This window comes from Accipiter gentilis, chromosome 4 (assembly GCF_929443795.1).
Source record: "Accipiter gentilis chromosome 4, bAccGen1.1, whole genome shotgun sequence".
NCBI classification, from domain to species: domain Eukaryota; kingdom Metazoa; phylum Chordata; class Aves; order Accipitriformes; family Accipitridae; genus Astur; species Astur gentilis.
In genome coordinates this window covers 20,566,754-20,593,037 of record NC_064883.1, presented here as the reverse complement: position 1 = coordinate 20,593,037, position 26,284 = coordinate 20,566,754, and the positions used below count along the sequence as shown (strand labels likewise).

Sequence of the window (26,284 nt, the reverse complement as noted above, 5' to 3'; positions counted from 1 at the left end):
TTTCTGGATCTTTATTCAATTAGTTTAACGAACTTTCCTTAGGAGCTGCTACGTGATTAACAGTCATTACCTCCTCGGATTGCCGATTTTACAAATTACCGAGGTACTTCGCGTTCCACAATTAAGTTTTCGTATTCACCGCATAAAGCCAGCGCATTTTTGCGGCGAACTCACCCACCTAACAAGACGATACAGGCGTGCTGGTTGCGGTCGTACTCTCGAGGGGAATCCACCGCCGTCCCAGCGGGCGGCCGCCGGGACGAGCAGCGTCCGCAGCACAGCCGCTCAGGGCTTTGCCCGGCTTCGTTCCCAGCACCCTACTCTTCTTCCACGCAGGCTGGGTTAAAGACCGCAGTAGCCAGGGAGGGGGTTCGCTGCGTCCTGGTGCTAGGCGCGCCCCGCAGGTCTCCTGCAGCGGCCAGAAGCGGGGGTTTCCCTGCGGCGGGGCGCCGGCGGGACCCGGGACCCTGCGCCCTCCCGCGCGGAGGCGGGCACCGCACCGGCCCGGTCCTCGCGGGTCGGGCTGGAAACGAGCCTTCCCGGGAGGAGGCGGGCCGCGGCGGAGGGGGGGTGGGGGGGACGACGACAGCCAGCGGGGCTCGGCGCCGGCGAGCCCGCCGCCCGGGCGCGGAGGCGGCGTGGCCGCGGCCGGGCCCGGCCTCCGCCGCTCGGCGGTAACCGCCCGGGGCCGGACTGCAGCGGGAGCGCGGCTGGCCGCCTCCCCAACCCCCCCCCCCGCGCGCCCGCCCCCGGCGGAGCGAACCACTGCGGCTCGCCGAAGAGGTGAGGCACCTGTCACCCGCCGGCGGCGGCGGCGGGCGGCCCCGCGGCGGGCGGCGGCGGCGGCGGCTCGGGGCGCCTCCCGCGGCGGGGGCGCGGCGGCCGCGCCGCGGCGGAGGGGCGGGCGGCGGGCGGGAGCGCGGCTGCGGCGGGGCGCGGCGGCTCTCCTCCCCCGCGCTGCCGCCGCGGGTGTGCGCGCGGAGCCGTATCGGTGCCCCAGCCGCCGCCGTTGCCGTCGCCGTCGCCTGCAATGGCGTTGACGCGCCGCGGCGGTTGCTGCCTCCTGTCAGGCGGGCGGCGGCAGCGGCCGTTCGCCACAGAGGCGCCGAGCCGCCGCGGGCCGGAGGAGGAGCGGGGGCAGCGCTGAGGCGGGAGGCTGGGGGAAGCCCGCCGCGGCTCTCGGCTGGGTAAGGCGCGCTCGGCGGGAGACGCGCTGCTCTCCGCGGGGGAGCAGCCCTGTCACCGGGCTTTTGTTTCCCGGGGCCCGGCCGCGCGGGGGCGGCGGGCGGCTGCCCGGGCTCTGCCCCGCCGCAAGGTGCTTTGCCGCCCGGGGCCCCGCGCCGCCAGCCCGCCGGCACGGCACGGCACGGCGCGGCGCGGCGTGGCGCGGCCGCCCGAGGGGGAGCCGCCGCCGCCGGGGCTCCGGCGCTGTCCTCTCGGGTTAAGTTTATCGCCTGCTGCGAGACCGGCGGGTCTCGCCGGGAGCCGCCGCCGAGTGGCCTTTCCGATCGCCCGTGGCGATCGGCGCCCCCCGCCCGGGCAGGGGCGGCGGGACCGGAGCGCGGGGCGGCGCGGGAAGGGGGGCGCGCCTCTCCCGCGGCGGCGGCGGCGGGGTTCCCTGCCGTGGAACGAGGGCCGTGCGTTGCGGCGAGCGCCCAAAACGAGGCGTCCCCGTCGCGGCGGGAGCGGCGGCGGCGCGGCCGGGCGCGGGCTCGCGGAGCCGGGGCTGGGGAGGAGGAAGGGAGGGGAAGGCAGAGGGGTCTGGGTCTCGGTGAGCCCGGCGCTGCCCTTCGCGGGCGTGCGGGGGCCGGGGGCGGCGGCGGCCGAGGCCGGGGAGCTCCGCGGCTCCGGCACGGCGGACCCCTGCGCGCCCCTCCGGGCCGGGGGGTGGGAGCGGATCCAGCCCCTGGCTCGGTTTCTGCGGCTCCTCCTTGGGCACCTCCAAGGCCCTTCCAGGAGCTAAAACCGCTGCCCGTGACGAGGGGCAACTTTCTCTGACTGGATTGCACTTTCTTTACCATGTCGGCTGAGGACGTTAACTTTGGGTGCAGTTTCCCTTATTCCCTCGAGCTGCAGTTTAATTTGCCTTTCTAAGTGTATTATGTTTGATGGTATTTCTACCGTTATGTTTCTCGGAGAGAGCAAGGGTTGTCTTGCAATGCCTCAGGGAAGCGGAACCATCATGTTTGCATGAATTACTCTGTAGTTAGATGTAAGTAACTCAGAGGTTTGGTTCGGGGATTTTTTTCTTTTAATATTTGTGGTTTTTTAGAAGAGTTCAATAACACAGAAGTAGTGTTATTTCCCTTGTCACATTGCCTTTCCTTTGCATGCACGTTTGTGGCATGATGTGATGCTTTGTGAATGGTAGGGTGCGATAACCTGTTCTTTCACTATGGAATGATAGTATAGATTGCAAATTATGCAACAATCAATATGAAAAAGTTTGTAATGACAAGTTTTCATGTGTCTGTGCAGTGTTAGGTTGTATTTTTCTACTGTTTTTTTGTAAACACATCAAATAAAGGTAAATGGAAATTGTGGCTTATATTTCAAGAAGTACAAGTACCCGGCGTGATTCAGAAGACCCTCCTTTCTATTACAGGTTAAATCAGCCGTTCCTGAGAGTCTTCGGTTGCACTGCTTTGTCAGAATTGACCACATGTGTTTAGATATTTGCCTCCAGATCTTCTGTCCAGTATGGCCCTGCTGAAGGGCAGTGCCCCCTGAGGAAAACAGTCCTCAAGCAGAATCTCGGCTGTGACAAACTACAGAGAGCAGTACCACAGAAACTATGTAAGCTGGTTCTGTGCTCCTGGAGTAAACATGATGAAAACGGAGTCTTCAGGAGAAAGATCGACCCTCCGAAGTGCCTCTCCTCACAGGAATGCTTACAGAACTGAGTTCCAGGCGCTGAAAAGCACCTTTGACAAACCGAAATCAGATGGGGACCAAAAAGCGAAAGAGGAAGGAGAGGCCTCGCAGAGCAGGGGAAGGAAATATGGCTCAAATGTCAATAGGATTAAGAACTTATTTATGCAAATGGGCATGGAGCCCACTGAAAGTGCTGGAGTTACCTCTAAAACCAGGGGGAAGGGTGGCCCTCCATCACCTCAAAGACGAATTAGGCCCAGAGAATTTGTAGAGAAAGCAGATGGTTCAATTGTAAAACTGGAATCGTCTGTCTCGGAAAGGATTAGTAGATTTGACACTATCCATGACGGTCCTTCCTATTCCAAGTTTACTGAAACTCGGAAGATGTTTGAGCGAAATGCTCATGAAATGGGACATTCCAATCGCTACTCCCCAAAGAAAGAGAAAGTTGTTTCCAATGAGCTTCCAGATGAGTGGTGCAGCTCTAAGTCTCACAGAGGCAGCACTGATTCACTGGACAGTCTTAGCCCAAGGACAGAGACGGTCTCTCCAACTGTGAGTCAGCTCAGTGCAGTTTTTGAAAACACTGACTCGCACAATGTCATCGTTGTAGAAAAGTCGGAAAACAATGAAGAGTACTCTGTAACTGGTCACTATCCGCTAAACCTCTCATCTACTGTCGCAAATATCTCTTCCCCAGTTGCAAACCTTGAGGGTTTCAGTCCTTTGAAAGATGCTAGCACGTGGTCTCCCCCAGCCAAACAGAGTACAGGCGTGATGTCTGTTGAGAACTCTCAGCAGAATAGCACGCCTTCAGCACCCAGACAGAAGACGTCCACAGGCACTTCGGCAGGTTCAAAAACAACTGAAGAAATAAAGAAGAGTACAGAGGCGAGTGCTGATTCTGTTGAGAGCTCTGCAGCGAGTCAACAGGATTTGGTCAGCGTGCTTGACAGCGAAAGACCTGTGGACAGCTGTGCTAGGAGTAAATCAAAAACAGAGACAGAAGTTTTGTTGCAAAAGGAACGGTCAGAACATGCAGAGGGTATATTTGATAGACCCGAAGCTGCAGAATTACCAAGAAATGTAGCATCAGGTGGTGATTTTGCCACAGATGCCGTTTCAGATGCTACCGAGTCCCATTATGATGAGGCAAGTGAAAAAGAAGTGCATGAAGATGTGAATAATTTTCAGAGTTCCCATGTGTATATGCACTCTGACTACAGCGTATATCGGGTACGATCGAGATACAATTCTGACTGGGGAGAGACAGGTACAGAACAGGATGATCAGGATGACAGTGACGAAAATAACTGTTATGAACCTGATATGGAATATTCTGAAATTAATGGATTGCCAGATGAGGATGAAATCCCAGCCAACAGAAAAATACAGTTTAGCCGTGCTCCAATTAAGGTAAAGTTTCCTACGTTCTTTTTCTGCAATTTGGTTCTTTTTCAAATGCAACTTTATTTGAAGTAGATTTCGACATCCTATCTTGCCTCTGAAAAGATTGCAGAGGATCTTTCGATACATGTTCTTATTACAGTCAGCCAATGAACATAGTCTTAAATGGAGTAAGGAAGTTGAGCTCTGATGAGCTTGTGTCATTTCCTAGACTACTTGACGGCTGATTAAGCCAGCAAAAATTGAGAATGACAGCTAGGTTTCTGAAGTTTGACAATTTTAACATGCGTGTTTTGACTTACATGACTGAACTGTAATCACATGATGAAATGTAGAAGTGGGTATTTGGTGGCCGTTGTGCTGCTTGGGTGTTTTTTTTTTGTTTTGTTTTGTTTCATTTGAAATCACAGCTTCTTTAGATTGAATGGCTTTTCTTCAGCTCTCACCAGATGTTCTTTAAAGTCCCTGTGTTTAAACTCTGTGCCAGGAAATAACAGTGTGATTCTGTCTCATTAGTAGAGGACTATTAATATTCTGTGTCTGAATTAGCATCATCTTTTCTAGTAACGTTGCCACTTTTTTAAAACTTTGAAACATTAATATGTAGTATATCTAGTATATCTCAGTGCTACAGAAAGGCAGAAGTCAGTTGATTAAAATACCTAACGAAGGGTGGGTTTCTTGGAGAGCTTTTTTGGTTTGTTTTCAAGTACCTTGAAATTACAGCTAAGAATGTTGTTTCAGTACTTTCAGTTCAGGAAGGCATAACTAGTCATGTTTTGTTGTATCAGCTTTTTGCTGCTGAGTCTCAGGTTAAGTATAAAAGTATTTTACTTCCAAGTTGTTTATAGTGCACGTGGTCGCAAATGGACAATTCAAAAACATAGCCATTTTTCCAGAAATGGCTCTTGAAGCAGCCGTATATCATGGAGTAGTTGAAATCTAAACGTTTTAAGATTAAAAATATGTAGTTGAAATTGACTGTATTGACATTAATTGTGTGAGTTTAGCAAGGAAAATTACTAAACCAACAAACAGAAGTTTCATTATCAAACCTGAAGTATGTGATTTACAAAATCTGCATTTATGCCACCTGTGGTTTAAGTTAGGGTAAGATGTGTATTTGTATTAGGAAATTTTCAACTGAATGAAGCAACCAGGTTTTCACATCTGTTTATTGGGGGGTGGAGGGAGGGGAACTGCCTTGTGTTCTTCATGCTTCAAAGAGATCATTTTTTACACTGAAACAAAATATTCCAAGCTGAGAGAATGGATTTTTTAAATTTTATTTTGTTAGTATTTTATTCAGGCTTGTGTCATGGACCAAAAATTCCAATGGTGTTTGTGCTCCCTCTAGATTATTCCCATAATTAAACTAGCTGGTTTTCTTTAAGATTTTGGGGGGAGATAAGTAGAGAAAACTTTTATTACAAAGGATTATGTAAGTTGTCCCTTCCCCACCTCCTTCCCCCTCGTGCTGTACTAATAGGCAATCTGATGTTCTCTCTTCTGAAAGATCTACCAATTATGTGCAGAGGTTTGTTTTATCATATTTATTACGGTTCTATCGGATAAGAATCCAGAAAGTGACTCCACTGTTCTGAAAGAGCTAATAGTGACATCCGTACTTGAGTATATTGCTGTCATCTGAATCATGCTGTCATGCTGAGTGCTAAAAGAGTATTCTCTCAATTATTTAGTTATAAGATTTTTCTTTTCTTCTCAAGTTTTTCATGCTATATTCATTTCAGATTACATATTATCAAGTAATAATAACAGTCCATCAGGAAAATGCTCTAAAAGTCATTTGTGTGAATAATAAAAGAGTACATTTGTCATGGTTTTAAGCATGATGCACTCTTAACAAGCTTATCCAAAGTGAAAGAATCATTGCTTTAATTATTTTAGCATCTTTATTGTAGATAGGAAGAAAACAGAATAAAAGCTGCATTGAGAGAGAACAGTGTAGGAGGGATTGGGAGGTTTGGGAGATCCCCTACTTTTTGTCCCCGGTGCTTCCAGTGCATGCAATCTGTTAGTCATGTGGGGAAACAGAAGTGAGACTATGTGGAAGGCTTGCACTGTGAGAAAGAAGTGCAGCGCCAGTTGTGGAAAATTAAAAACTGCTTCTCGAGCCTTCCTCCGTTTTCTCTGCAGCACTCTCTAGTTCCTTTGACAGAGTCAAGCAGCGTAAGCCCAGGCAGGCTGCCAGTGGCCTCAGGTCACTGCCCGGCCATGCCTCTGCGGGCAGGGACCCGAGAAGGACAGCTGGAGAATCCCCTGGTGGGTCCTTGGAGGCTCTTGAGTCTCTGGGCTCTTGTGCTGCCTCTCCGAGAGCCCTGCCAATTCGGCATGCTGCTAGGAGGTTATGAACTGGCTCTGGCAAGCAGTTTCTGCCCAGCAGATAGGTACCAGTGAGCAGTGCAGAGGGCAAGGGGGACTTCGAGTTCTGTCCCCTCGCACAGTGCTAGTGGGTGAACTTAACCGATTGCTCCCCGTACCCGCCCGTTACATGGGCATGATGCTTGCTAGCTGAATAGACAGCAACTATTTAAGAATGCTTCTTTTCTAGGTGATTTTGTGTGTTAGTGGGCATAACTGGTTTACATTAATACTTTCCTGAGCATCGTCTCATGCATAGCATAACTGAGAGAGAGGAAAATACAAAGCAATGTAGGAGTATTTTCTGAACTGTTGAAAACTGATTTGTCTTTATTAAAACAAAGCAATTTGTACTTAACTACTCTGCTAGATAATAGTGTGAAAAGTCCAACCCAAACTCTGGATGTTTAGCGTTGATTTCACAGTATCGTACTGCCATTCTTCTCCTACAGTTGAGCTCTGAAATAATGAACAAAATTGGCATTTGAATGTGTAACCTGTGAAATGAGTGAGTAGTTATTGCCATAAAGTTGTTACTTGAAGGTCTCAACAGGTTTACATAAACATCTTTGAACTATTTTACCAAGAGATTTTTCAGGTAGACTTGTTAAGAAGTAAATGAGAAGAGTGCTGAGACTGAAGGGCAAAGAGATTTCGGTTACCACCAAGGGGAATCCTTTCTGTCCCTTTAGGGAAAATGCTGTGAACTGTGAGAAGTAATGAAGTATAGGCAGATTGATGAATAAATAAAATCTTACTCATCAAACTGATAAAGACTGAATTCTGCTCATCTCCCAAGCAGGAAAAAACCCCCAGTTATTGAGAAACTTGCTATAAATACTCAAGTCAAAGGAAATGCAGGAAATTCTACTCTGTTACAGTCTGTAATTTTGCTATCAGAGATCCCATGCTCCATGGGTCATTTACTGTGCTCTAGGATTATGGGATATGTTTGCTGATCTCATCTCTGTTGAAAGTCCCTTTAGGGGTAGGTGGCTGCCCAGGGGCCATTGCAGGCTTGGAGAGTTCCTAGGTATTTGGAGTGCGGCATCGCTGACGTGAGCAGTTGTGCGTGTCTGTGGGAGGTTAAGTCAGCTTGGTGCTGTTCAATAAAAAAGTAGCCTAAAAGGGCCCAGGAGTTGGTGCTGTTAGCGGCCGTGGGCATAAGTGTGTTGCTAAACAAGGGATGTGCACATTGATAATAGCAGTTCATATGTGTGTTTATATAGTAATATAGAGGCCTTCATCAGCACTGGCCTGTTCTTGTGTTGGGGTATTGTGTTTCTGCTCAGGGGTAGAACTGAAATTTTCCAAGGCAAGTGTTAACAGCTGAAAAAGTTAAGTAAATGTAATGAGGAAAAAAATACCCTGGTCTTACCAGGGATACTTTTCTACACAAAAAAGCAGAAACTCTGTAATTTACTAGCCTTTTGTTGAGTTTTGCGGGGTTTCCTGGGGGTTGGGTTATATGCTGCTTCCCAAACATTGTGGGCTAATTGGACAAGGTTTGCCAGTAGTGCAAAATTCATTAGCTCATGGCTTTCCACACTCTAGCAAATGGAAATGTATTGATTGTCCAAATCATAGTCCTCTTTGAGCCATGCTTCATTCATCCTGGATAGAATTAGGATGGAAGAGTAATGTTCACCTCTTCTCCTCCCTCCAAGTCCAGCATGTCTGGTATCTTGATAGCTGATGGCTCCATCTTCAGTTAGTGCCCTATTTCTGGCACCAGGTATACGTTAAACCATTTAAAGCTGCTAGCAGCAGTCGGTGTCTCTTGCTGAGCCTCTTTTTGCAGCCTTCTGCTCTGCTGACTTGGCCCTCCCTGGCTAAGAGGTTGGGAGAGGGTTGGATAGTATGTGATCAGACCGGTTGGCAGACAGCTGGTAACTTGGGGTGCAGTGAGGGGTTTTAGTCCAAGCTGCTGCTGCAGTTTTTGGGGGTTCCATAGGGTGCAGTGGTGGTGAAGGGACCTCTCTGCAGACTTCTCTGAGTTTTGGGGTAGGTGTGAGAGAAGGTAACAGGAATGGAAGGGATATAGCAAATGGCTCTTCCATGCTTCAGCTAATACGAAGGGATTATGATCACTAGTTGCCTGTGCCTCATATGTTCTTCCTCTCTTTTGTTGGGCAGTATGACTGAGTCTTACACCCTTCAACATTTCAGTTTTGCAGATCGTGTTTTGTTCAAATGGTCTTCAGGAATCCGAATTTGTGCTTCCCTCTCTTTTTTTTTTGAAGTGAGCCTTTAAAGAGGTTTTACAAGAAGTTCTGTGCCTGTAGTTTAGTGTAAAATATAAATGACATTTGCGTTTAACCGTTGTTTTGAAATTTGTTATGAACTAGATGGTGATTTTTCTTATTAAACATCAGTTCAAGGAGCAAGTCTTTATTTTAGTTATTCCTCATTTCTCTCACTAAAACGTATTTGGGAATGTAAATAGTGGCAAAGAAGGAATCTGAAACAATCTGACACTAATTTGGAAATTTTTTACTCTCTAAAATATTATTCTTTGGTAAGCATCAAAATAAAGTATGCTGGAAACATTTTCAAGTTTTGAAATTTGTTGAAAAAGAAAGTGTTTCTTTGCCTGGTTCAGTGTTTAGTATGGTATTTACCTGTTGTTGTCAAAATGTTGATGAACTATTTTGCATCATAGAAGTCATAAGCGAAGGTTACCCATCCACAAGCACTCTGCAGTCCTGGGCTCCAAACTCGCCACTGCTTCTATGCATGTTTTACTTAAGTGAATACGGAGTTGGATTTAGATGACCTCCAGATCTCCCTTCCAACCTCAGTGAGCCTATGATTCTATAAATAAAGTAGTCCCAGTAGGTGTTAGGACATTGGTTGAAGGCAGATGTGGGAGACAGGACTTGCAGAAAGATCCTCAGGCTATATCAGATTTAAAATGATTACAGAATCTGAGACATTCATTCACATTTGAATGGGTTGATTAAGAAACTTTACAGATAAAGAAAGATGTGAAAGATGCGTGGCTTCCTTCTGAAATCACTGAAAGAATATTTTGCTTTTCTTAGATTTGGTTCTCTACTCTAGCTCCTGTGTCCATGCTTTGTTTACAACATTACGAGTGGATGGTAGTTTTGGCTAAAGCATGAAACTAGGTGTTAAGTAGGCTTAGGCTATCTCTCCTGTAATGTTGAATAAATCACTGAACCTTTGTGCTGGTATTTGGATTCTGTAAAATGGGCAGCAAGTTGGTAATTAATTCCAATAATCTTGACTTGTGAAGTAGTTTCACATACTGAGCTATTGCTTGGGTAGCTTGAAATGTGTATTCTGCTACATAAAATGACCTTATACTTTTTTCAGGTATTGTGAAGTATGGGAAATTCTGCAGGCTTAAGCAGTAGTAATATGTGTTGTACTGCAAGGATTGTGATGCTAACTTTTCGTTATTTGTAAAAGTTAATGTAAAACCAGGTTCTTTGTTCTGGTGGTAGGATATATAGAGCGTTTCTGGGACCTGGTCTTTTATTTCAGTTACATTTGTTACAAAAGGCACAAACTTTTATATCTATTTGTCAGGGAAAGGAATGAGAAGTAAATATTAAGGATTCAAAGACTGGATGCTCTCAGATAAAGAACAATAGTGACAGGATAAAGCATTCCAAAATAAGTTGCTATTTTGGTTATTAAAAGGTCAGTTTGTTCTACGTGGTTATCACGTGCATGAAGTGTATTGCTGACTTGGAATTGTATACTTTTCACTGGATGAGTCTTTCACACACAGTAATTTCAAGTGCAGAAGAGTTTTCTTGTATTAGGTATACATGGAATTATTGGAATACAGTAGATGGAATAAAGTTACTTGCCTACCACTATAAGCTGTGGAGACTTTAACTCTTGTATAGTCATAATTTCACTACTAGTTCTAGGGACCAGTTATTCCTGGATGCAAGGTTCATACACCATTACTGAACTAAAAAGAAATAATGTTGCTTTAAACTGGGTTTTATAAGCATTGAGGACATTCTAGAACAGCCGTTTGTAGAACCGAGTTTGGATTGAATAATTGGCATCAGAGGTTTATGTGGTTTAGATTGAAAGGGGTTTCCAGTTAAAGGTTTTGAATTTCAAAAATGCAGACAGAGAAACTGTAGGGAAATGGTTTGAAATTAGATGAACCAAAGAGCAAAGGTAGCTAACGGTGGGGTTCTTGGAACCTCTTTGATTCAGAATTAGAAAAAGTATGTAGGATTTGTGTCCCAAGAAAAAGCAGAATATATGAGCAGAATAGTTACAGACCTAATCAGAAGAAAAGCCAGCCAAAGAGAATATCAGAAGCTAGCCAAGAACTTGCAAGGAGTGGCAAAAGTAGTTGTTTAAAAAAAATGAAGACTGTCATAGAGTTCAGAAGTCTGAAGTGTGATTAAGATGTTGCCGAAAGTCAAGCTGAGTTTGACCTTGTAAAGGAAAATAATCAAGTAGTTAAAAGCTATTTATCCATTAAAAATGAAAAAAGAAAGGAAGCTGGGTGTTAATGCAGTGAGCATGAGGTTACAATCAGAGCTATCATCCCCAGCTTGTATTAATATTTTGCCTTCGTTTTTGGTGCAGTTGGTTGTGTTGAACATGAAATTGGGATTAAGAGTGAAATAAAAGCATACAGGTGGAAATTCTTACAGTGGAAATTCTTACAGGGAAATAAAGATGAAACCTAGAAGTTCCTAGTGCTGAGGTTTGTACGGGGCTTGGTGAAAGAAGCTGTATTTTAGAAAGTCTTGTAGCAAACATTTCAAAACAAACAGAACACTATCAAAATAGAGATGGTATTTAACTGTGGAACAGCAAATGCAGTAGTTATTTTTCAGAATGTAGAGAAGAGGTGGTTCTGGCAGCTTGAAAATTGTTTCTTTTTCTTTTTCTTTTTTTTTCCCTGTAGCAAAGCAATAGAAAAAAACCTAAAAAGAATCAAGGCAGGAAGGCAAATGGAAAAGTGTCATACATGTAAACGGATTTATGAGAGGTAGCATATAATGTCTGCCTTTGATAAGATAGAGGACTGTTAAAAATTTCAGTAGTTCTGTCTCAGAAAGTTGGAGCATGCTAATGACAGTTGCTTTTGATGGAAAGTGGGGAAGCCTTATCATTGCATAGGATTACAGTAAAATATGGATGACTGGGAGGACTTGAGTAGTACGGGTGGATTTATGAGCTAAGAAGTTTTATAGTAAACTAGTGATTCATTTGTAGGGGATGACAGCTAAGGAGAAAGCCACTCTGTGTCTCGCTTGCACAGAATGACAGTAGTAACCTGCGGTGTGATGCAGCTGTGTGGAAGGGAAAGGGCATTCTAGATACATGAAGCAAAATATTTTGGTAGTGGTAGTGAGTGTCATTTTATAACTGGCTAAGGAGACTTCATCTGGAATGTGTCTGGTGGATTCTGCTCAAGGCGAGTGAGCTTGCAGGAAGAGTTGCAGCAACTTGCTGCTCTTATCTGTCTTTTTCTTGGTTAATTCTATCATAAAACAGGGAGCTTAAGAAATTTATCTTGCTCAGTGAGGGATGACAAAGCCTGAAAAAGAGCGTAATTGCCTCTCTGGTATATCCAGAAAGGAAAAGCACCTGAAGGCTAAGGGGCAGCATTCCACTTTTAAGGTGGAATTGAGCATTTTCTGACTAAGATTAAAGAACTGTAATAGCAGGCACTCTTTTACTGTGTTCCAAATAGACTACTGTATTGTCTAACAGTGTCTATTAATTCTGTTAAGGGTTAGAATTTCCTTCAGCACTGTTGAATTTGCAGGCCACAAATAATCTATTAAAAAAAGTATCTGACACTCCTGTAATTAAATGGTACAAAGCGATAGCTATTATTCTGTGATGTCCTTTTTTATATAGAAAGTATTCTAGTAAGAGCAGAAGCGAATTTTACTCACTAGAGTTGATTCAAGAGACCTGTCAGATCACTCTGATATTTCCGTATGACAAAGTCAGTGGGAGGTATGAATACAGAATTTATCTCTGAGACCCGTTTGCCTTGCGTTATTATGCATACAGATGCACTTCTTAGTCTATGCACATATGTAACTTTTTATGTTCCTCTCTGCAGTTTCCATCTGCCTTAGTATTCAGTGCATAATCTCAAGGGCGTAAGATGCTGGTTCACATTGAAGGGATATCTTTTAATATTCAGACTATGCTGCATGTAGACCTAGGGCCTTTTATTTGATAAAATACTGTATTTCAAATTTACAATTTACATTATTTGTTTAAAAGCAATAAGCTATAGAGGCTTTTAAAAGTCATGCTATCAAACTCCTGTCTAATTCATCTAGATCATGGCCTTTATGATAAAAAAAAAATCCCAAGGTTTTATCCAGCTTGTAATCGTCTTTACATCTTTATAAGCTTGCAGTCATCTTTAAGATGGACTCTGACATATTTAGATACTGACATATTTAGACTCTGTAGATATGTAGATTCTGACATATTAAAACATTTACCTGTTAGCTCTGCCTTCTTAGAAGCCCAAAGATACCTGTTCATTAGAGTTGACTTGGGTGACTGTCCAGTAGATTTTATTGTGCATGGACTGCTTAAACAGAATACTCAGAATATTTTAATACTGTATTTTTTTTGCAAGGGCAAACCAGAGAGAACCCATGAATCTAGAGATTTAGAGCACTTTTGAAAAAGCTGTAGTTTAGAAGTGTGGCAAAGTGCACTAATGCAAATGAGAATGTTTCAGTATGGTGTTTGGGAGCATGGGGCTAGCAGTCCACGTAGTTCTTTACTCCTCTTTGTCCAGCCTTTTTCTCTGAAGTAGTTGCTCAGTTTTACCTCCCCTTTATTAGTCTGGTATGTTGACTAAAAATTGCCACCTTGATGTTTTGCACATTTCTTTCATGTTGATATTTAAGATGAGGGGAGGGAAATACCATTAAATGGAAAGGTTATTTTTTTCTTTCTGTTTTTTTTCTTTTTTTTTCTTTTTCCCCTTGTCTCTGTATGGCCAGTAAAGCAATTTCCAACCTTAACAGCTGTAGATCCAAAATAACTGCTAAGACTTGCTGTGGTTTACTACAAGTGCATGACACAGTCATTACCAGTAAGTCTTGACCATTGTAAAGGGAAGTTATGCTTTACCAACCTCATAACCTTCTACAATGAAATGACTGGCTTGATAGATGAGGGAAGGGCAATGGATCTTGTCTACATTCACTTCAGTAAGGCTTTTGGATTAACATCCTCACAGAGAAACTGATGAAGTATGGGCTGGATGAGCAGACAGTGAGGTGGACTGAAAACTGGCTGAACAGAGAAGTGGGCAGACGGGAACCTCATGAAGTTCAACAAGGAGAAGTGCAAAATCCTGCACCTGGGGAAGAAAAGCCCCATGCACCAGTGTATGCTGGGGCCACCCGGCTGGAAAGCAGCTTTGCAGAAGAGGTTCTGGGGTCCTGGAGAGCAAACACTACGTTGAACATGAGCCAGCAATGTGCCCTTGTAGCAAAGAAGGCTAATGGCATCCTGGGCTGCATTAGGAGGAGTGTTGCCAGCAGGTTAAAGGACATGATTCTTCCTCTCTATTCAGCACTGGTGGGACCACACCCGGAGTACTCGTTCCTGTTCTGGGCTCCCCAGTACAAGAGACATGGACATACTGGAGAGAGTCCAACAAAGATTGGATTTAGATTGGATATTGGGAAGTATTTCTTTACTGCAAGGGTTGTCAGGCATTGGAACAGGCTGCCCAGGGAAGTGGTTGAGTCACCACCCCTGGGGTTATTCAAGAAGCATGTAGACAAGGCACTTCAGGACATAGCTTAGTGGGCATGGTTGATGATTGGGCTTGATGATCTTAAAGGTCTTTTCTGACCTAAATGATTCTATGAAAGGTCCATGAAGATGATTACAAGACTGGAGCATCTCTCCTATGAGGAAAGGCTGAGAGAGCTGGGACTGTTTAGCCTAGAGAAGAGAAGGCTTGGGGGGATCTTACTAATATTTATAAATACCTGAAGAGAGGGTGCAAAGAAGATGGAGCCAGGCTCTTTTCAGTGGTGCCCAGTGACAGGATCAGAGGTGATGGGCACAAACTGAAAACACAGGAGGTTCTGTTTGAACATCAAGAAACACTTTTTCCCTCTGATGGTGACTGAGCACTAGCACAGGTTGCCCAGAGAGGTTGTGGAGTCTCCATCCTTGGAGATGGTACTCGGAAACCATCTGCACATGGACCTGGACAGCCAGTTCTGGGTGGCTCTGCTTGAGCAGGGGGCTTGGACCAGATGACCTCCACAAGTCCCTTTCAACCTCAACCATGCTGTGGTTCTGTGGCCTCATTTAAATCAGAAAAAAAATATTTTCCTGATAGTGAACTTTGGCAAAGCAAGCAGCTAAATTGCATCCAAGATGAATTCTTTTATTATTTGTAAAATATACTAAATGACTTCTCCTATTATTTATGAAATTAGAAGAGTGCATGAGGTGCAAGAGTGCAAAAGGTTTTGCAGATCCAAAGGTGGTGCAGCAGCCCCAGTAGGTTCTCCCTGATTGTAATAGTTAATGTTGTTTAAATACATATGAATATTTTAACAAGAGCTCATTGAATACAGCTTGAATTTTTACCTGTAATTACAGATAGTTAAGTTTAATTTAAGGATTGATAGTAGCCTTTTAATGTTTTCTGTTAATGAGAACCTAGACCCACCACCATCAACCAAAATAGCTATCTAGGAAAGGATTTTAAGGATTTTTTTGGACATGTTTTGTTGTGTTAACAGCATGAGCAGATTGACCTAACCCTCTAAGTAACATTTAACAATACAAAAAAATTCGGTGGAATTTTTTAAACAAATATTATTAGTTAAATATTTATGATTAAGAGGAGAAATTAAAAACAGTCTGTACAAAAATAAAACTGTTGAGGAGTAGTGTTCATTTGCAGCAGAGGTAAAGCCCACTAACATTTTGCATATAGCAGTAGCTGAAGTCTGTATGGCTGTTGCTGTCCTGCAGCTGGGTAAGCCTTGGTTGGAACAGAAACATGAGCTGAGCACTCGGTTGAGGACAAATACTCAAAAACTCTGGTGAGGCTGGTAAATAATTCCACACTCTGCTGTACACCTTCAGTGCAATCTTAAAATTACTCACTTTGTAAAATGTACCGAGCTGCTAACATTGTCTAGTTTATCTATGAAATCCTTCTGATAATGATGGAGAGAGGCATCTTGCTGATTTCGTAAAGCTCAAGAACTCCCACAAGAGAGGCCAATGTGTATGGCCAAAGATGACCAACAGCAATTTATAAAATGTGAGAGAGATTAATGGGAAGTTTTTTGAGTAGCACTTTGAATAAAGGGATTAAAACTGAAAGATAGTGAGTAAGTATAAAGTAAATTGTTCTTCACTCCTGGCTTAAAAGTGGTTCTGTTTTTTTTTTATGTAGCTTCTGGTTGTCTTCTCTTCTTTTTTCCCCCTGTGTTGTTTCTGGACTGTTATGGTTTAACCCCAGCCAGCAACTAAGCACCACGCAGCCGCTCATTCACTGCCCCCCCATCCAGTGGGACGGGGGAGAAAATTGGGAAGAAGAAGTAAAACTTGTGGGTTGAGATAAGAACGGTTTAATAGAACAGAAAAGAAGAAACTAATAATGATAATGATAACACTAATAAAATGACAACAGCAATAATGAAAGGATTGGAATGTACAAATGATGCGCAGGGCAATTGCTCACCACCCACCGACTGACACCCAGCCAGTCCCCGAGCGGTGATTCCCTGCCCCCCCTTCCCAGTTCCTAAACTAGATGGGACGTCCCATGGTATGGAATACACCGTTGGCCAGTTTGGGTCAGGTGCCCTGGTTGTGCCCTGTGCCAAATTCTTGTGCCCCCTCCAGCTTTCTCACTGACTGGGCATGAGAAGCTGAAAAATCCTTGACTTCAGTCTAAGCACTACTGAGCAACAACTGAAAACATCAGTGTGTAATCAACATTCTTCTCATACCTAGCTCAAAACATAGCACTGTACCAGCTACTAGGAAGACAGTTAACTCTATCCCAGCTGAAACCAGGACATGGACACTTCCCAGGCTGTAGTTTGTTTTGTTGATGGCGTAGGACATAATTTCATTTTTTAACCTTAGGTTTTTTGGGTGATATAGTTGGCATTTTGCATTACATTAAAAAAAAATTTCAAAAAAAGCATCTCTTTTAATTGTCAGTTTATAAATTTTTCTCACTGTTTTACATAGAGCATGTTCATCACTCAAAAGACTGAAGAATTTACTGTGGTGGTTTTTTTCCATTGAGTTTATTTTGTTACAGCTTTATCTGTGTATTTTGTTTATTGTGTTTTATTATTTGTAGTAACTAAATAACGTGTGAAATGTAGAGCTTCATATCCATAGAGGCTCTGTAAATGCTGTTCATTCTCTGGTTGTTCTCTCCACAGATCTTTCTATCTGGTCTCACTCTTTGCTTTTGATAGCTTGCTTCTTTATTGTATGAGACAACAAAATCTAGATGTGCCATATGTCCCATCGCAGTTTTCCTTAAAACTGTGGCTGACACCTGAGAGGAGAGGAAGCATCTCCTCTGGGCTGTGTTGCGCGTGGAGTATCTGCTTCAGCTGGCCAACTTACAGGGATTTGCTGCCACCCATTTTTAGAAGATACACGTGCACACCTAGAAAAGTAACAATTAACAAACTTAATTGTGTATGCAGATACTTAACTAATAAAATATTGTAGTGGTAATTCATCAAAAGGCTTTGATAGAGAAATTTTGGTCTTAAAAACTCTGTAATATATTCTTATATGATAAATATAATGCTCCCAAGGGTGTGGAGCTTGCTTTAGCTGCAAGAATTTTTGCAGTGCAAGGTAAACCTGCCAGGAGGGTGTAGCAAAAATGTCTGTTAAGGGTAAGCATGGCGTGACTTCTTTCTGGTATAAGGTATTTTTTGTTCTCTTTTAAACAAGAGTGGTACTATGATCATGAAATACTAGATCAAATTCTTTGTCTTTTATTAGCACTGGAATTTGAAGATACAACATCACTTGGCGACTTGCTGAATAATAGTTGTCTTTTAATGACTGGCTTGGATTACTTTGAAAATGAAGGTCAAAATTTTATCTTTTGTTTCACTATCTGAAAAAAAACACCAGCAGAAGAAAAGGACGACTGTCCCTCATGCCCCTTTCAGACCTCAGATTTGATTAAGTTCCTTCAGTGAAAAAAATGCAATTGTAGAATAAATTACATTTTAAATACCTTGCTCTGAATCAACTGCTTCTCTGATATCCATATCCATATATTTGGTGCAGACATCAGTGTTACCATCAGAAATAAGATATTTTGGGGACTCTGATGTTGTGCAGCCCTTTGTCATGCTACCATCATGAACTTGATCAGTAAATTAGCTTAGTAGTACTGATAGCAGATTTCCAGGAGTTACACCACCACCTCTGATTCAGTTCACTGAGCTTGCATGTAAGAATTCCTGACAGCACATGATGGGGTATCAAACCGAACTATACTGTGCTATAGTACACAAATTATACTGCGTAAGATTGGCAGATGACAGTGCTGGAAACCATCATTACAACACCGCTGAGTCACGTGTCGTCTTCTGCACCATTTAGTTAGCACATGGGGAATAGAAAATAAGGTATCAGCATGCACTGATAACAGGGCAACTGGACAGATGTGATGATGGCAATGACCTGAAGAAGTGCACAGATACTAATTTTTCTGCTCTTACGCTACATTTGGCAGTGCTGAACAGAGTGGGGATCAGGAGAGCTGCAAAACTGACAGGCAGTGCTTCCTTTTCTCATGGGTGTGTGGCAGCAAGTAAAGTCGAAAGAAGCAAACATGAATGGGAAAGTTTTGTAACATACAAAACCTGAGAGTGGTGTAATACAGCAAAATAAGGTGGCACTTAATCTGAAACAGCTTGTCAAATTGAGATGATTTAGGGGAGTTTTTCTTAAACATGGAAGCACAATTATGACCATAAATGCTGAGGGGAAACCTCTGCATGAATTGCCAGTGCACTTGCCACCTCTGCTAAAAGCCTAGCAGTGAGACTGTAGGGTATTTTTTAGCTAAGATCATAACAACAGCGATGTCATGGAATAGAGGGTTTTCAAGTGGGGGTGTTTTGGTGTTATCACATCACTGTTGAAGTATAATGTGAATGTGCCTGCAGAACTGCTTCAGTGACTTAGCAATATTTTCCAGTCTCACCTTACTGATACACTTATCTGCACTGCAAAGACATTTCTTAATTTTGCATCATGGTTAAGGAAAAAGGTACAGCTTCGTGTACAGTCTGCTGTAAGAGAAAGATTCAATGGCTAATTAGCTAGAAGAGAGTGAACCAAAAAAAAAAGGAAGCTACAGCAAACTATCTGTGATGAAAATCAAAGCCTGAGAATTGTGGGGAGTACTGGCCTTTACTCTTTGCTCTGACTATCTTCCCAAAGCAATCAGCCCTGGCAATTGTAGTCTGTTCTGCAAGGAGCCTAAAACAGTATGCTGAACATGTAGTCCGCTGTCTAATTATACTAAGTACTGGTGGGATGGTCCCTTCATCCAGTTACAAGAACTGTGTCAGAAAATGTCTACTTCAGATAGATCTCGTAATGAAACCATGAACTGATGCTTTATTGGAAACAGTTTTAATATCTGGTAGTATTCAAAGAAATGCACAGCTATTCTGATAAGAAAGCAAATGATTTAAAGTTCCAAACTTTCAGTACTTTTGATGTATACCTAAAAAAAAATCCTGCATTTTTGGGTGGCAGTTAATAACAAACGGCATCAGCTTCATGAAGAGAGTGTAGTGCCTTCCGTTGGAAGCAGTTCTTGAGTTTAATTACTAGTCAGTGAGTCTTCTTTGTGTGATCACATCACAACTCTTTAAGCTGAGCAAGGAGGTGCTCAGAAAACCTTGGCTACTGCTTAACGGGGTTTCTTACTTACTGATCTTGGAGTGCATGTACATTATCTCATGAAGGCTGGCAGCTTTTTTAGGTGTATTGTGAATCCATAATAAAATTTTATAAAAATCTTTGGCTTCTCCATGCAGTTAACAAAAGAGCTTGAAGAAGGGATAACCATCTTTGGAACATGTGCCTATGAAGGGGACTCAGACCTCCTTCCCTCCATCATTTTCTAGGAGAGCATCTACCTAGATATTACACTACAGGTTACATCGTTTGTTCTTCCACTCTTTCTGTTGAACCTAGGACCAAAAGAACCATCTATACAGAAAGAATTTGCAGGTCCCGGCACTGGAAAGAATACAAGGGCAAGTACGATTGTGTACCTTAATATTTAGACTGTTGCCCTTTGGCACTGAGAGCAGCTTTGGGATCTGTGATGTGCTGAAAAACTTGTTAAAATGAAATAGATAAGGAGCTCTTAGATTTAAAAAGAGATTCTTTGACTTAAAAGGATTTGAATTTTAACTCCCACATAGTGAATGAGTGTTATAACCACATGGCCTTTTATATGAAGTGCACCACTGTTATCTCTTCCTCACCTGGATAGGCTTTCATGAAGAGAGTTAGAGCTTTCCTGTTTTTTTGATCAGATGCAGCAGTCACCTGCCTTCAGGAGGCAGTTGTAGTCTTTGAGCCCTGAGTAAAGGGAGGCATCTCTTTGCAGCTCTTACTAGGGCTGTAAGCTGCAAGAAGTCAGAGAGACTGCAGTACTCCATAAATTGATTCTTGACTCTAGGCAAGGCCTCGGTCAATGTTTGTGCTTACTGTGTGGAGCACCACCCCTAACACAACTTAATTTCACTTCAGATATTGTGGAGGTTTTAAGTGATGGACTCCAGATTTTTAATTTAGTGAGTATATAAATGTTGTGTTTTCCTTTGACCGACTGATAAGACCATAAATACTTTACTGGATTGTAGTCTCCAGTTAGTGATAATAACTAGTATTTATTTCTCAGACCAGACTCCTCTTCTGGATGCTTTTCCAACCTCTTTTCTTCAGTTGCCATATCAATTGAAAGCTGACTTTTTTTTTAGGTTGTCTCTCCCATTATGCTATTTGAAAGTGGTGGCTGGGAGGTGACAAAGACTAACATTTAACTTCACTATTCTAAAGCAATTTGAATGTGGAGCATTACCCAAGGGAGAAGAAAAGATAAATAAAACAACAATGAATAAAGAAGCTAGGATAATTTTTAAACCAGGGTAACCAGGATAGGCTTTCTTATTCATGTCTTGAAGCTGCCCTGGTTTTGATACACAGTCAGACCCTTATCGAGGTATTTGCTTTGTGGCTAGAATGTCTTTCTGTCTGCATAATGAATGTAAATAAGCCCAACAAACAGTCAGAGGAAGATGAAATAATGCTTAGTTATGCAACTGGGATTAGTGGAAGAGAGAGGAGGAGAACCGAGACCTTCAAATTTTAATGGAGAATAAAAATTGTAAAATTTAGATAACTGCTTTTGGGGAATCTTATGATAGTGATGAATCAATGTCATAATACTACAGTTTAAAAGGAAAATATTATTCGCCTTTTACAATGTATGCTCACTGACCTACAGGTAGATGAGGTACAGGTGAAATCTGGGGAAAGAGCCAGGAGCTGCAGCTACCCATGTTGGAGCGCTTGCCTCCTGCCTGCACCGCTGCTCTGTCCTTCACCATTTTGATTTGAGAGAACTTCTACAAGGTCTTCAACATCTTCAAAACACACCTCCCACATTGCCGTAGCTCTTTACTAACTGTGAAACCAGGTTTCAGAAATTAAAAAAAGGTGGGTAATGTACTGTTGACAGAATTGTACCTCACGTGTAACTCTGGCTGACGAGAGTGGGTTTGTTGTCAATCGTATCTTCAGCAGAACTGAAACTGAAATTAATATAGAGGAAGTAAAAGCAAGTGGCTTCAGCCTGTGCTTTGAATTCCTTTTGTTTCCTTTGAATTCCTGGTGTTTTCAGGATAGTACTGACTTTCTTCTTTGCAGCAGTCCAATGTGACTTGATACTTGTTTGAAAATATTATCTGTCATGGATGTAATTATATGCTTGGCCAATAGAAGTCGAAAACAAATTACAGTTCCCAGAATCTGTACTCTTTTCCTTTATATAACAGTATCAAGCTATGTTCAGGAAACAAAAGAGATTTAAGAGTGGGGGGACTGTCATGGGGAATATGTGTATGTATTGCTCCAGGCAGCAGTATAAATTAGGTGTACCTGAATTAAAATTAAACAAGATGGGTTGGTACCAAAAGCTGTGTAGTTGTAGCTGTTTGGTGCTCAATAAAAGACTAATTTACTTTGCAATGCAGTCATATACTTTGTCTTATTTTATGTGTTACGTAAAATAAGCCAAGCAAATTCTCCTTATGGAGCCTGCCTGTCCAAAAGCTAATTGCTGATGGATGGTATATATTCCTCACAACAAGAGACTGTGAATTTATTTGATGGTTTCACAGAATTTTATTTATGGTAATTCAAGGATGTAGTTTAGAAAGCTTCCAATTTGAAAACAAAATTCCTTTCATGACTGAATTGAACATCTAGGGTCCTGCGTGCAACTAAATAAATGTCTGTTCTTTTCCATATACCAGAGGATACGGGTGCAGACTTCCTGCGAAGTATTTTTTCAGAATGCAACATTTGAAGAATCAGAGATTTTTCTCTTGCAGTTGGAGGGGGTGGCTGGTTCATCTTTATGTCATTCTGTAGAGGCAGCTGTATGTTGCTTTATGTCTTTTACAGATGTTGGCCTTTTTTTCTTTTTCCTGTGGTGGTTTAAAGCATGCTTAGACAGCAAGTACAGTGACTCTTCCTGTGCTAACCTATGACTGAAGGTGCTGGGAAGCTTGATGCAGAGATGTTAAGCTAACAGAATTATTCCATCCCATTGACAAGCTCTCTGGACTTCAGTTTTTTAAGTATCTTACAGTATGATAAGACCTGGCAGAGGAGGGGGGGAGGGTGCTACTGTGTGCCACAGACTTTGATTTGATTTTTTGTTTCTGTTTTGCTAAATTGTGGGCTGTAGAAGGACAGTAGAATCCTGCTGTTAGTGAGATGCAAATTAACGCCTGCCCCCAGTGTGATGAAATCCTCTTAGCCAAACTAAAAGTTTGGGGGTTGGTGTTTGTTTTTTCTCTCAGTGGATATCTTAAGATAATGTATTCCTTATTGTGTTCTTTAAGTAGTTTTCAGAGTCATTATATAACATGGAGGACTTCGTGTTTGAATCTGCACAAGATATTTTTGCTGTTATGTGAGGTTATCTTGCTGCTGTATCAAACTTTCTTCTGGTACTGCAAATTAAGAAATTAGTACACAGGAAGCATATAACAGCAAAGGAGAATTTGATGTGATTTAGGACTCTTAATACTGAGTGCAAAGCTGTGCAAAGCTATTTCAGTTTATATTCTTAGAGAAGCCCCCTGAATTTTTGCAGTAGGTGATGTGTTTCTAGTTGAGAAGCAGCTTAGAGGATTGAGCTCTGAGAATTATTTCAGATATTACGAGCTGGTCTTTTTTCTCCCAGGTCTTTTTAAAAGCTTTCAGAAATGTCATTTGGAGCACTGGAAAAGAAAACATAGTTTCCCACAGAATAGAGTAAAAAAAGTAAATCCATTGCATATAATATGCCATGGTGTTTTATTTAAAATAAAATGAACTACCCAGTTTAGGCACTGACAGAAAGACAGACTTTGTCCCTCATGTGCCCCCCGTGTTGTGGCCTTGAGCCCTGGCTGCATGTCAGAGTTTCTGCCCAAACATTCCAGAGTTTCTGGAATTCTGTGGGAAACGGCAGATGCTCGACAGCAACTCATCCCAATTCCAGAAAGCCCCTCTTCTGCCTCTGCAGAAGAAAGTGGTCCTCTCCTCCCTGTGTTACAGGTGGCAGCAGGCTGGGAGGAACTTTCCTGTTTTGCATACAAAATCATCTTTATTTTCAGACTGCCTTTGTGCATGTATGTGTGCCTTCAGTTAAAAACCTTGTCTGCAAATGTATATTGTTTGTGTTTTGCCTTGAATTCAAATTGCAGTGTGGATTGATATTGCAAATTGATGTATGTTGTGCAATTTGTGCAAGAGGAAGCAGCAAACACCTAGAAGGCGCTATCTCAGGCCAGCTATTTTTATTCTCTATTATGTTTTAATTTGCTCCAAATGATGGGTTTCTCTGTGGCTGAGGCATTCGTGCCTTCTAGTTTGCACAGTCAATTTAAACATTTGCTGAATCATGGCATCCAAATAAAAAATTGTAAATGTCAAGTACTGTATTTAGTGATACTTAAGCCTGCACATACGAATTAAATATAAATAAGCAAAATATTTTGCTGCATTGTTACCTAACTGTATTTCTAGAGATTGCACTGCCTAAAGCTCCAAAACCTGGAAAACACTCATCAGGTGTCAGAAATTCAGTGTTGTTGAGCTCACCTATTTTCAGCGGTGTTCGTAGTGGAACTTGACTGGGGACCTGTGAAGGCCTAAAACTCATACTTCAGCCATCTCTGTTGTTTAAACACTTGTCAGAATTTCTCTTGCTGCTGGGGTCTGTGTCCCTGATTTACTGTACCCAATAGCAATGCAGCAGAAACTTGGGAGGCAATTTGGGTTGCGCAAGCACTGAAGGGCTTGATCTCCTGCTTGTGCTTGCAGTGTTCAGTGAGGAGTACTGTCTCCTCTGGCCCCATGTCAGGTTTTCAGGCGCTGTTCGTGACCTTACAGTCTAAACATTAGAAACACTGTTCTAAATAATCCTATTCTACTTTGTGTAAAATAAGTAAGTCTTAGGCTTATCTCAATAGCTACAGTTCAGCAACTTCTCTTCCATTTCCACGTGGTACCTTCTGAATTTTTTGAGTTACTTATCACCCTGATGGCTTCCCCATGGTTAGTCCAGTTACCTTGGAAACCAGTTTACCTGCACATCTAATCTCTGAACTGATGAAATAATATATACTGCCTTCAGATCAGTTTGAAGGAAGCTTTCTTCTGTCTTAATTGAAGAATGTTAATCTCTTTGTTCCAGAAGTATCAAAATTTCAGAGGGTTTTTTTTAGGTTCAAGTAAAATGTTGTGCTTGTTTTTCATTTTAGTCCTTGAAAACACAGCAAAGAGGATTAACGTTATCGTATATTTTGAAAAAGATGTAACTATCTCTTACGACTAACTGCTTGCAAATAAAAGTTAAAAAATACGGAGAAGCACAAAGCTGTTTACTAATGGTTGAGGCTACATTATGCAGCTGTTGAATCAGCGTTAGCAGCAGAATTTAACTGCATAATGGTAGTTCAGAAGCGTCTTCTTGTACAGTTGTGGCATAGCTGCTGCACAGAGTTGCAAAAAGGAGTTTGCTCCCGCCCCGGCACTGGTGAGGAGCACTGGCTGTGCCTCTGCTTCGTTACCCACGTAAGTCCAGGCTTCCTTGGAACAGACTATCCTGAAAGTAGTATTTTTCTTGTCTTCAATGAGGTAGGAAAAAAAAGGAACAAAAAGATACTACTTTTTTTTTCTCCTTAGCTTTTCCTTTAGTTTTCACTGTGTACTTGCTGGTCTTGTGTTCATCTCCACGCTATTACAATTTCCTTTTTTGACTTACATAACAAATGAACACTAAAAGTTGCATCCAATTTTGCAGTCACAACCATAGAAACACTGATTTTTTCATTATTTTTTGGTAGTTTATTCTAATGATATCAAGACTTATTAAACTATTTTTTTAGGTTTTATCTGGAATGTGGAAGTTGAATAATGTTCTGAAAATGAGAATAGTATTTTCTTTTCAATGTAAACTTACTTAGCTATTATTTCTGGAGACCTTTTCTGAAAATTAAACTGTTGATTAGAGAAAGCTTTTGTCTCCCACCAGACTTCATTGTGGTGTCAGGCTTTCTAAGCAAAACTATCTATGCTTTTGTCTTCCAGTGTATTTGAAATGATGCTTTTTGACAGTATATATAGCAAAATCATACATTGTGTGACACAAATTATTTTTTAAAAATAGTTCATCAATATTGAGTATATGCTGAATTGTGGTAAAAAATATTTTATTTGCAGTGGTACAATAAATAGTTGGATATACTGTTTTCTCATTCATGTTTTTTTCAGTATGGTCATCTGCTTCTCCCTCTTTTTGACACATTCAGGTCATTGAAGCGTTTCCTGAGGGGTTATCAGGGCTTTTGGATATTGTTAGATATGTTTATTCAAGAATTCAGGTAACAAAGTTTCTTCCTGAAAATTTATGTAGAGTCAAAGAGTTTCTAGAATTTTTAATAGGATTTTATTTTTCCAAAAGCTTTATCAATTTTATAAACTGCTTAATTGGGAGGAAAAACATTAGACATCAGGATTTATACACTCAGCTGGAAAGAAATGCAGTTTTTCTTGTTTGATTAGCCTACTTAGGGTTACCTGCTAAGATTCTAAGAATTAGAGGCCAAAGATTTGGGGACAGGATTTAAGAGGGAATTTTGTTAGGGTTCATAGAAAATATCTTGAAAAATTAAGATGTTGAGGGAAAGTATATATAGAATCTGTTGAATCACTGATTTTTGCCCATTCCTCTGGGAGAAAATAAGTGTGTGAATTGCATGACTTGTACTGCTTTGTTACTTGGAAAAAAACC

The 26,284-nt window shown here is 42.1% G+C and overlaps 1 protein-coding gene across 4 annotated transcripts in view; it reads left to right on the top strand.

The window, feature by feature from the left end:
* The first annotated feature begins 943 nt into the window (after positions 1 to 943).
* PPP1R9A (protein phosphatase 1 regulatory subunit 9A) overlaps positions 944 to 26,284 on the top strand; it is a 148,953-nt gene continuing 123,612 nt past the window's right edge. For all 4 annotated transcript variants that reach the window (XM_049798828.1, XM_049798827.1, XM_049798825.1 and 1 more), the window contains exons 1-2: positions 944 to 1,187; positions 2,606 to 4,290. In XM_049798828.1, coding sequence (XP_049654785.1) covers positions 2,827 to 4,290 — 1,464 coding nt within the window. In that variant the 5' untranslated portion in view covers positions 944 to 1,187; positions 2,606 to 2,826. The remainder of the gene's footprint in view (positions 1,188 to 2,605; positions 4,291 to 26,284) is intronic.